The 12,069-nt window shown below is 41.4% G+C and overlaps 1 protein-coding gene and 1 long non-coding RNA gene across 2 annotated transcripts in view; one reads left to right on the top strand and one right to left on the bottom strand.

The window, feature by feature from the left end:
* Positions 1-12,069, top strand: part of crim1 (cysteine rich transmembrane BMP regulator 1 (chordin-like)) — a 50,013-nt gene that overhangs the window by 21,608 nt on the left and 16,336 nt on the right. The window contains exons 5-8 of the mRNA XM_054797207.1: positions 2,076-2,255; positions 4,638-4,841; positions 6,073-6,201; positions 7,457-7,610. Coding sequence (XP_054653182.1) covers positions 2,076-2,255; positions 4,638-4,841; positions 6,073-6,201; positions 7,457-7,610 — 667 coding nt within the window. The remainder of the gene's footprint in view (positions 1-2,075; positions 2,256-4,637; positions 4,842-6,072; positions 6,202-7,456; positions 7,611-12,069) is intronic.
* The window catches only part of LOC129192836 (uncharacterized), an 88,294-nt gene that overhangs the window by 60,783 nt on the left and 15,442 nt on the right, over positions 1-12,069 (bottom strand). The gene's annotated exons all lie outside the window — the stretch shown is intronic.

Below are 12,069 nucleotides of genomic sequence, written 5' to 3'. Positions count from 1 at the left end.
GGATTTACCAGTCTACAAACCGTACAGTGACAAAGTTGAACTGAATCTCTTAGTTGGGAACGTGACTATAATAGCTGCCAGTACTGTGCTATTGAAGTGCTGATCCGTAGCTGCTTGTGTTATGACGCGACGAGGCGGCTAATGTTGTAGTTGTCGTGGCCTGTAAAAAAAAATCAATCCAAAAGGTGGTCGTTGTTGCAACACAACCCATATATTTACTTCCAACAAGACGAATGTTCATAAAGTCCCCTAGCCTCATAACTTTGAAAATAACATGACAACAGCATTCACAGGCACCTTTTGCACCCTGTCTTACATACTTGAGCTTGCAGCACCAGCTACTGCACAAACAGTACATACAAACACATATTTGGTTCCTATAGTTTCTTTTGATCGCAAAATCGTCTGTGTATATTGTGTATCAAGTTAGGAATATACAGATCAGATCCAGATACCTGAATTAGGATATCTGCCGATACCAACACTACTCCGATACCAGAGCTCTGTTGTAGCGTCTTCAGACACTATAAGAATGACGAGGAGGGTCTCGATCAATAATTGCTTTGTTGACAATAACAGGTTACTGTTTGCAGTAATCACGGTTAGCAATCAAAAGAATATCAGCAAATGTAGCTAGAAGAGCATCAGCTAACGTCTCCACACACGCAGCTGCGCGCATACACACATAAGCATTCAGCCTGATGCGTTCATGGCCTCCCAGACGGTCAGACAACTCATAACAACATAGGGCTGTAATAAACTCCTCTCTACTGGCAAGTATAATATTGTCGTGACATGGAAGTTTTGTGTAGTGTTAAGAGTTTGTGATGTCCGACTGTTTTGTGTGCCCGGGAACGTGTCAGGCAGAGCGCTTATGACTCTGTTTGATGGCTGCAGCGAAAGAAAGCTACCTTCAGTGATACCCTTTTGGCTATGTTCGCTGATATTCTTCTAGCTACATTTGCTGACAACACTGAAGCACAGACATGGCTCATGGATTCCAAATCTCCACGGGTGGTATCGGAAATTTCCAGTCCGTCAATTACACTGGTATCGGAACCCAATAACGGCCTCATCCCGATATCAAACAAAACTGAGCCAAACTCTACTCTAACGGGGCTGGCAAACACAAAGCATGGGTGGAATCGAGGCCCTTTCCTTCATGTTGTTTGCAGGGATTAGCTTTAACAAGTGTGGAAATGACATGTGAGCATCCTCTCATGTCATTTCCTATTGTTTCTGTGAGACTGGATTTGCCATTTTGATTTGGCAAAAATGGCTAAAGGGGAATGAGTATAAAATTCCCACTGAGCTTCACTTCAACAGAGCACCAGGTTTGTATCAAAGTGTAGTTCTGGTGGCTCTGGGGATCTTGAGTATCATGAGAGGAGACTTTTTGGAGTCTGCTTTTGCTGCTTTCAAGTCCCGGCTTCACATCTGTTTGCATCCAACACAAGGACTTCCAGCACAGCACATCCCTCAAGTTAGATCTGATGTAAGCTGACTGAGTGAGTGAATGCTTTGACTGAATGAATGAGTCACCCAAGCGCATTTCACGTCTCGTGCTGGAGTGGGTCTTGTTTTTCCTCAACGCCAGTCTCATCACTGTGGAATCTTTAACTGCGGCTTTTGAGGTGCGCATGATCTACTGTATACTTAAGAACAAATCTCAATCAGTTTTCCAGAGGTGGTGTGACAAAAGTAATCGCTTCAAGCTTCTAAGACAGGATTGATTGACTCCCCCTGCCGCCAGCGCACGAGCCCACTTTCTGCCAAAGCCTCAGAACCACTTCTGTTTTCTTTTGCTCTGCACCACAAGAGGCAGACACTTTTTAAAGGCTTGATGGATCCCTGTCAAATTCCTCCTCATTGCCTTAGCTTTATTGTCCAATATACACCATCTCACCCCCACACGGTTAACCTCAGCCACCAGTGTGCCCTTCAGTGCCAACTGGTTCCAATGAAAGCCAATAGAGGACAATGAATGATTGTATGCTGCACTCGTGATGAAAATGCACCAACTGACATCAGTTTAAGTTCATCACACGTTGTACTTTTTTTTTCCCCTCCAACAGTCTCTCTTAAGTGTGTTCACAACGGGAAGGAGTTTTCAGATGGGGAGGTGTATCGCATGAACCCTTGCTGGCTGTGTCAGTGCCGGGGAGGAATCTCCTTCTGCTCAAAGGCTGAGTGCGCCGAGCTCAACTGTGAGAACTTCTACATTCCTGAGGGAGAGTGCTGCCCTGTCTGCATAGGTACTTTCCTATCAGCACACACTGCAAAGTAAATAATATGACATGTTAAGCATGTTCAGTCCTCAAATAAGTCGAAAATGCTTTTTATTTAAATAACATGAGACAAACCTGGCAGCACAGTGGCTAACGTGTTGCCAGGTGGTTCTGGGTTCAAACCCATCTATGCCACAGTGCAAAAACAGGCATGTTGGGTGAATTGAAGACTCTAAATTGTCTATAAGTAGGAATGTGAATGGTTATTTGCCTGTTTGCGTCCTGTGATTGACTGGCGACTAGGCCAGGGTGTACCCCGCCTCTCACCCAAAGTCAGCTGGGATGGGCTCCAGCTCACTTATGACCATGAAAAGGACAAGCGGTAAAAACATTCATGAATGAATAAAAGCAAACCTTCTCCAGGACAACATACAAAAAACAAGTAATCCAGCCCAAGGTCAAACTGTTGCCATCATAAAATCTTCATTAATTATAATGATGAAGCAATTTTAAAGTAGCATTTTAGGACTTTTGGCAATAATAGTGTAGTGTTTGACTACTTCTGGTGTATATTCTTCTTATTCTTCTCTCCGCCCATTCTTATTACAAACTTTCCATGATACATACATGCCATACAAGAGACATTTCAGGGTCAATCGAGGATGCATAGCCACTTGGTCAGTCTGCAAATCCACATGGACTCACTTTGGGATTGTTGCACATATGGCAACCACATTTCCGTTTGCCAGGAGACAGTCGGCGGAGGCCAGCAAAGGCCTCTGCCAGCGTGGCCTCAATGAAAGAGTATGCATGGGATCGTAGTTTTTGGACCAGCAGCAGCATCAAAATGATGCAATATCCAACTCTATGTTTTTGTTTTACTGGACCTCACATTTTTCACACCTCATTTAGCTACTGCAGCAGGGAAAGGTCACCTACATTGCACTGTACATGTGGGACAAAGCTTCCAGCTGGAGAGCTAAACATAGAAGAGTTATAATTGCAAAAGGTGAAACCATTAAAGGTGCAATGAAGAAAATGAAAAAATAGGAGGAACATGTAAGCGATGGACATAGATGAATGGATGGATGGATGGATGGATGGATGGATGGATGGATGGATGGAAGTGATGGAAGTGTTTTGCGTTTTAGCCTCTTTGTCATGCCAAGAAATACCGTAATCCAGCAGCATCCTCTTTCTAGCTCTTGGTGTCTGGCCAGTGGTGTTGGGCATCTCGAGAGTCTCAAGTATCGATGGAAACCGTGAAATTCTGATTCTCCCAGGATCGGTCAAATGTGCTTATTTTGATCCCTAGATCCGATGCACAATTTGCTGACCGGAAGAAATAGCTGCGAACACCAACAAAGAAGAAGCCAGTGAGCACCAGCGAAGACGAGGCGGATAAACATCATAAAACTTAACATCATAAAAAAGAGCGGTCAGCTCAGCGCAACATTTGCAACACAATGATATCATGCAAAGAAGGACACACAATCAACATGATTGATGTTGACACGTTCACGGTGTAGAAATAACACGGTGCCTCGTCTCTGATGCACTACGTCAGACTTCCTGTAAGCAGTCAGAATCTGAGAAGTCAAACAATAAATGACATCTGTCTCATGCCAATGTAAACCAGGGTTTCGGGATGCTAACTGATGTGGAAGTTTGGTCGAAATAAAGAACGGGATCTACGGCTACGGCTGGGCAAGTTTATCATTTGCAGAGTACGTCGCTGTTAGCAACAGTCAAGGGACCTTCTCAACTCCCACAACACACTTCCACCCTTCAAAATAAGAGCACTTTTGGCTATATCCTGTTTACCTGTGTTCACAAAATAATGGTTTCAAAAAATAAAGGTTACCAAAATATCAAGCGAAAAACAAAGTATACTACTTTTCAAAAGTAAACATCTTTTGTGAAAGTGTATTGTATGTAAAAAGAAACTTTATGACATTTAGATTCAAGTATGATATTTATCTGTAAGAAATTCATAGTAAAGCTGTTAAAACATTCATGCCATACAATTCATGGAGAAGTTCCAGATATTTAGGTTAGCGCCCTCATTTAAAACATGCAAACTTTTATGACCCTGCGTCTAAAAAGCATCGGAATCGAGAATCATTCGGAACGGAAATCAAAACGAGGAATTGGAACCGGAATCGTTAAGAATTCAAACGAAGCCCAACCCTACTGGCCAGTTTCCTTTTCTTATTAGTGCTCCCTTGGACTATCATATCGTCAACTCCCATTAGCCAACACGCAGGAGGGACATATAACATACATTGGACTGACGCATTGGTTTTAAATCTCTCCAAGGTCGCCAAACCAAACTACCACATCAGTCTGAATGAGGTTTTTTTTCTCTCTGCTTCTCTCCCTAACATGTGTCGCCTTGCTTCCTCCTAGATGTGGAATTATTGTCAATGGACAGCACAAAAGCCAGCTGCTGGGTGAACAACAAGCTGCGCGCCCACGAGGAGCAATGGAAAGAGGACGACTGCACCTTTTGCCAGTGTGTGGATGGCGAGCCGCACTGCACAGCCATGGCCTGCAAACAAAGCTGCCAGAATCCAGTCAAGATACCCGGAGAGTGTTGCCCCTTCTGCGAAGGTATAAAGACCAGTGTGAAAACGTGTTTTCATTATGATCAAGTCCTGCATACATACAGTATGACTTAGATCTTTATGAGCTAAGCATGTTGGAGGCTTCTGTTACCCCCACAACCTTGCTACAGAGGCCATGCCGACATGGGCTCATTAAAGGAGAGGCCACAGAGCATTCTTCAAGCTGTGGGCTCCTTTGTGTCCCTTTTATTACTCTTGCCCGCCAAAATGAGACCCACCTGTATGTGAGGCACACAGTGGAGCACTTTAAAACAGGAGGCGCATAATTGAAGTGGATCCCCTTTTTTGTGTGTGAGCATAATTAGTTACATCGCGCTGTTCCTCCCACTTGACCAGATGTTTGACGGAACTTTGGAACACTATATGACGTTTTGTCTCTTTGCACTCACCTCTGGAGATGAGTGCAGAAACTCACTATTATGTCAGCGGTGCTGACATAAAAGGTAGTAACCAGAACAAAAAAGTAAGTAGCTATCAGTGCCTCGTTTCAGAAATGCAAACGCTCTTTTTAAACTTTACTGCCGACCGTAATGTGCCAACAGAAGTGCTCAATTCCAGAGTCGCACATGAGTTTCTACATCACTGTTCACACCAGCAACACTTCCCCATTAGCCACCAGTCTCAGTGATGGCGAGCGAGGTGCGTCAATGGACGGTGGAATTCTGAGCATCAAAATGATAACTCTGGCAGAATGGTGTATCAATTCTTTCTTTCTTTCTGATAATTATGAAAATTTGTTATGGATTTTATTTCTTATTGGTGAATTTATTACTTAGTTATAATTGTATTTATATGATTGAAATATTTTAATTACTATTCTGTACATCCTGCATGTCACAAAATCCCGTAAAAAAAAAAACCACATTGTTTTCGGAAAAAAATGTATGTTTTTTATTTTTTTCGGGCACCGTCTAAGCATCGGCACCATTTCACAAGTACGGTTTTGGCACCAGTATCCGGTAATATGTACACGACACCCAGCCCTACTTAACTATAATCAAAGTTACATCTAACTGTGTGCTCCTCTCGAGTAATTGCCCTACACGTGCGATTAGTATTTACTCCAAAGCAAGAGCAGTGTGACTAGGTAGTGATTACAGTTGGCACTGAAATAACACATAAAGTATTACAGTAGATACAAAGGGTTGGCAGCAGCATCGGAGCAAAATAATAATTGTTTCCTTTTCAAATGTCATATCGCCATTTACTTATTTCAGAGCCTTCTTATGAAACAGTCAGCCCCATGCTCTGTCCTCCTCTGGAAAACTGCAGTCTTTCTGAGAAGGACTGTCCTTACGGCTTCTATCAAGACACCAATGGATGCCTGCTCTGCCGATGTCTCAACAGTAAGTAAGCCCTTGTCATGTCATGTTGGACTGAACGGCATCATTTGTCATGGCATGGCTATAGCTAAAATGTTACATGATAATAGTATTTTGATGCCAAAAAGTGAATTTTTGGACTGAAAAAATGAAACTTTCATTGTTTCTGCCTTAACAATAAACTGTCATCTGTGAAAACCAAAATGGTAATGGGGGGGGCATCACAGGGTTGTTGCTGCTTTTATGCTTCTTTTGCAAACTGTATTCCACTCTTGCTAGATCCATTGGAGTTGGATTACTTACGCCCTTTTAGTCCCCTTTTCCACTGCATGATATCTACTTGGCAAACCAAAGCTCTACACAGCTCTACTAGCACCCGGTAGTGCCTGCTTTTGCGTGACTTTTGAGTATACAGGACTAGAAATGGTAAAAACACGTGCCTACATTGGCTTACCCTGTTGCTTTGTATTCACCCTGGATGCTGCAGTATTATAATCCTGTTGCCGCTTTGCTGCAGAAGTTGGTTTTCTTGCTGCCCACAGTCTGCTCTTGAATGAAATTTGTGTTTTAGGTTATAACCACATAAATATGAATGTTGAGAACGCATATTTTTTTATTTCTATTTTGTTTTAGACTTATGGGTGTTGGTGTCATTTCGTGGAGCGGTAGCGATAACGTGCACAACTGACTTAAAAAAAACATTCAATGATGTTTCCTGGTTTTGATGTAAGCTAGTGTTGCTTTTAAAGGTAATGCACATGTCATTGTGCATCTAATATATTGCCATATTAATGAACAGAGGTGTTATAATGTGCGACCAAGTCAGCTGTGGTTGCTTCTGATTGGCCACAATGCGCATGACAGCCAGTGAATGCGTTTTTATGTGGCCAGACATTTTTTGGATAGAGATTTTTTAACACCAGATTGAGGGAAATGTGCCTTTTTTGAAAATATCCATGTCCATGTGGACATAACTTTACGTGAAAGAGCATCAGGATTCTCACAACCGTGCGATTTCCACCTAATAAAAGAAAAAAACTCAGGGAAAAACATTTTTAAACAGGTTTACTAGGTAAAGCAGGACCAACTGTATTTGTAAAATGTGCTTATTCTGCAAAAGCAAAACAAGGCATTTGCATTCAACATCTGTGTATACATGCTCATATTCATCAGAGCGCGTCTGTGTCCATGGCGACACAGCCCTGTAGCAACTCCTGCCTATTCTGCTGATGGATGATCTGTGCCCGTGATCAGCTGACCTCTCCCTCAACTCTTTCAGATGACTCCTGCCCTGACCTGGGAAAATACTGTTCCTTACAATGCCCCATGGGATACGAGAGGGACGACTTTGGCTGTGAGGTGTGCGAGTGCAGCATCCCTGTGCCCAGGTGCCGACCCTTGACCTGCACCAAGACCTGCCCCTATGGATATGTGTAAGTATTATAGGAATTTAGCCCCCATTCTTCCAACTCCTCCAACGGCTCAACTCATTTGTCATCTTTCTTTGTCATCACATTTTTAGATTGACTTGCAGTTACCATCAATATGTCATGTATGCAAACAACCTCAACAATCCACATGTTTCTTTTATATATATGGTCCTGATACAACTTTTTCACTTCCGATACGATACCAATATTGCAACATTGGGCGATACCGAGATCAAGGCGATCCAATATCAGCTCAATTCATACGTACTTTTGTCACTTATTTTGTAGTGTAGAATGTTAGAACTCTCAAACAGAGAGCATTCGTCAGCAGCAGTAGGTGTGAGAAAAGCTCACTTTGACATGCTTTGCAGATGTTTCGGACATCGTTAGTGGGGCGGAGGTTTGTTTCTTCGTTGCCTTGCTAAGATCCTCATGCTGTTTTTTTGTGGTGCTGCTTTGGATGTGTGATGGTGTCGTGTTGAACTTCCCCGATTCTGAATAGAACAGTATTTCTATCCCTTGTTCTGGGATAGAAATACTGGAGGAGAGTCTGGACTGAACTGCTTGTCTCGAGTGCTTCTATTGGAGATTTTAGATGCAGGCCAGTATAATCTGATACAGTCATCCCTCATTTATTGTGGTTAATTGGTTCCAGACCCGACTGCGATAATTGAATTTTGCAAAGTAGGATTTAGGATTTAATATAAACCAATTAAATATTTTTGTAGTTATAGCATAGAAAACCTGTTTATGACCTTCTAAATACGTTTTTTTAACATTATTAGAGCCCTGTAGACATGAAATAACACCCCTATAGTCACCTTTACACTCATATCATTCTTTGTTTACACCACATTACGCAGGCTACAAGATCCCTGCAGGGACATAATAGATGGCCGCCATTAGTATAGCAAGCTACCGAGCTAAGTAGTTAGCCTCTCCAATTTACTTATTCCAAACTTAAGAAAGTGTTTCAAATGAGTTGGGGAAAAAAGGAAAAAAGTAAGAAGCGAAAAACTTAACACTTCCACACAGAACGGGAGGAGAACTTTTTTCACTTTGTCATGAAGGACGTGCCATGGCTGACACCATGCAGTGTGAAGGTAAAGTAATATAAGGTCATGTCTCATCAATGTAACATTACTGATGCCTAGTGACCAGAATACCACATCTAACTTGTCTTTCTGACGAATAATAGACCATAGTCAAGCACCAAATATGATCATTTATTAATTGTGTTATTTTTTAAACCGCGATGTAGCGAAGGACGACTGTATTCATTTGTTTGCTGATATCGAACCAATATCAGTATTGGATTGGCACACCCCTAATTTTAGTTTAAGTTTCGACTTCAATTCTTTTTTATTGTATTATGCTAAACATAAATATATTGATGTAACTAGGGCTGTCTTTGACTAGGGAATTTCATAGTCAAATCTGATTGATTAGATTTTGTCCATAGTCGACTAATAGTCGTTCAGGTTTTTTGTTGTTGTTGTTGTTTTTATTAAGAGCAGAAGTAATGGTGATCCCAACAAATGAACAGAACTCATTTGCGACTTTTTCCACCTCAAACAAACAGGCTAAAATAGTTAAATAAAAAAATAAGCACAGTAGGTGTGCAACAACTGTAACTTAATTTATTTAAGTGACACATAAAACAAGATGAATCAAACGGAAACACAGTCGCTGTCGGCACACATCAGAAAACCACACGTAGAATAGGAACAAAATGACCTGAAAAACAACAACCTGCCAAAAGTCTGAGTTAGCAGACTCATTTCTTGGCTTAACATTCACTGTCGGGATATAAATCAAAGTTGGCGTTACAGCCTTACCCGTTTTAAATGATACGCTATTGGTTGTTGTGATATGCAAGAAGCCGCTCACACAAGTTGCATTTCACTTTTTGGAGTCATCTTTAAACTTTTCAAAATACTCGCACGCTTTGGATTATTGTTAGTAGCCATTATGAGCCATTAAGTCCGTTAATGTTGACAGTCTAGCATTCAAAACTAGGCTCACCTCAGCTCCTCTGGATTGTGCCACTAATGTGGGTGACTTTTATTAATGCGTGCTAAGTATTGGTCTTCTCTTAAACACACACATCATTTCTAATTCATTATTAACACAAATAAGGCTGTTTTTGAATCAAATTAGACTATTTATAACAAAAAGAAAGACATTCTTTGTAAAAATGTGTGCTCAGCAACAGCCGCGGGCACCCACCATGTAGTCAGAATGCTACAATCTTGATCAGATTACATTTTTATATGCTTCAACGGCGAGATTGATAGTCGAATCAGACACCGTCAAATATTCGACTATTCTAAGACACTATTAGATGCAACATTAAGTTAATGTTGCATAAATAACATAATATAATAGTATGGAAACAAGCCAATCTTGTGTGTGTGACTGTTGTAGCCCACACATAAGTGTATTATACATTTATACTATTGCTACATTGATTCCCTGTATTTACTGTATGGATGTGAAATATGGCCTTGTATTACCATATAAGTGCTGCAATTCATGGGAAACTTCCATAAGAAGAAAGACCTTCATTCAGGACAAGAAATATTAGCCAGGGTCAGGGTCTCAAAAGCGGCTCAACATTTGTCTATTTTCCCCCCACCCACTCCTGAACCACAAGTGGTATGCAAAACTGCTAAATTTAAAAGCGGAATTCTTATCTTAGTAAAGTATGCCAGTAAATCAGTCTCCTTCTGCATTGGTTTGCGCCACAATTAAAAGCATGCATCATGGTGGTTACGGCAGGTTTCTAAATCTGTGTGTTTGTGTGTGCGTAAGTGATTCACTGTGCGGTCCGGCTTGGCCTCTCAGATCCCTCCGCAACTCCTGTCCTCCTCATCCCATCCAACTCAGTCAAACATCTGGAAGCTTTCTCCGTCCCATGACGATATTCTCATTTTCTAAATTGACAACCTGTCTCAACACACCGATCAAAAACACACCAGGATAAAAGCGGCCTTTTATGAAATGTATACACGTTGGGATTCTGCTGGTATCTCAAACACGCTCATGCAGGCCCGGTGGCTCAAGATGAGCCTGATGCATATCTGCACAGGATGTCTGAGAAGAACAGAGAAATGGTGAAAGCATGAGCTGCAATAACAGCAGCAGTAACGGTTGTTCCCTCTTCATCCTTCATAGGCAGCTGTTACAATTTAGCCGTGCAAGTCCATAATCCTCAGTTTTCATGCTCTTTACAACACTATGCGGACACAACATGAAAATAAAAGACCATATGCAGTTGTAGCAACTATAACGGCTTCCACTCGTCTCAGAAAACGTTCTACAAGATGATTGAGTGTGTCAGAGGTCACTGATGTGGTATTGTAATTAAATCTACATGCACCTTGCTTACAACATAACATTTCCATAGTAGTTCTTGTTTCATTTTTAAAAATGCATATCATATCACCCTATGCTCAGCATGGTGGAAATGTGGTTTGCACGTCTGCCTCACTGTTGTGGATTTGAATCTGGCTTGAACCTCTCCGTGTGGAGTTTGCGTGTTCTCCCCACGTTTGCATTGGTTGTCTCCTGGCAGTCTGATTTCCTCCTACAGTCTAAAAACATGCACGTTAGGTTAACTGGCGACACGAAATTGCCCATAGGTGTAAAAGCGAGTGTGAATGGTTGTTAGTATATACTGTACATGCTCAGTGATTGACTGGTGACCAGTCCAGGGTGTATATCACCTCTCATCCAAAGTCAGCTGGGGATAGGCTCCAGCACACCCGTGACCAAGGACGCTAAATGACTAGGACTGTTGACTCAGCTGCAAATGAATGGAACAGAGTGTAGTACGCCATGGAGCAGAAAGTCCGCCATGATGGTGAGCAAGAGAGGTGGTCGGGGCTAGGCGGACAACAGTGTACAATGTATTCCCTAACGCTGAGCTGAGTGTAAAATAAAGTTATTGGCTGTGCGTACATTGTGATATATTTACTGAACACAGTAAATATATATGTATATATATGTATATATGTAAATGTAGGTTCCAGCATAACCCCACGGCCTTAATGAGGATAAGCGTCATAGAAAATAAATAGATATACAGTATAAAGGTGTAAAAATCCATAAGAATGCAGTAAGGTGACCTCCATGTAAATAAAAAACGTATATAAAAACCTGAGCAGCAGTATGAAGCAGTATTTCCTTCCTCAAAATTGCTTAACAATCAACATACAAAATAATAATACTCATATAAATAATTAACTGGAAATATTTACACAATGCAACATCTACAGTATTTCAGCAATGGCATTGTTAATACATTTGATATAGCCTAAATCGTCGTCATCACTGACTTGTCATGAATTCAACTCATCACCCAGAGAAACAAATTAGCTTAAAGCTACAGTATATTGTTTGGGAGTCCCACACAAAATACAGTACACTTCAACCAGTGTTATAAATCTACAACATTTTT

Source organism: Dunckerocampus dactyliophorus, chromosome 13, assembly GCF_027744805.1.
Source record: "Dunckerocampus dactyliophorus isolate RoL2022-P2 chromosome 13, RoL_Ddac_1.1, whole genome shotgun sequence".
Lineage (NCBI taxonomy): Eukaryota > Metazoa > Chordata > Actinopteri > Syngnathiformes > Syngnathidae > Dunckerocampus > Dunckerocampus dactyliophorus.
The sequence above is the reverse complement of the archived record's forward strand: the minus strand, read 5'-3'. Positions and strand labels throughout refer to the sequence as shown.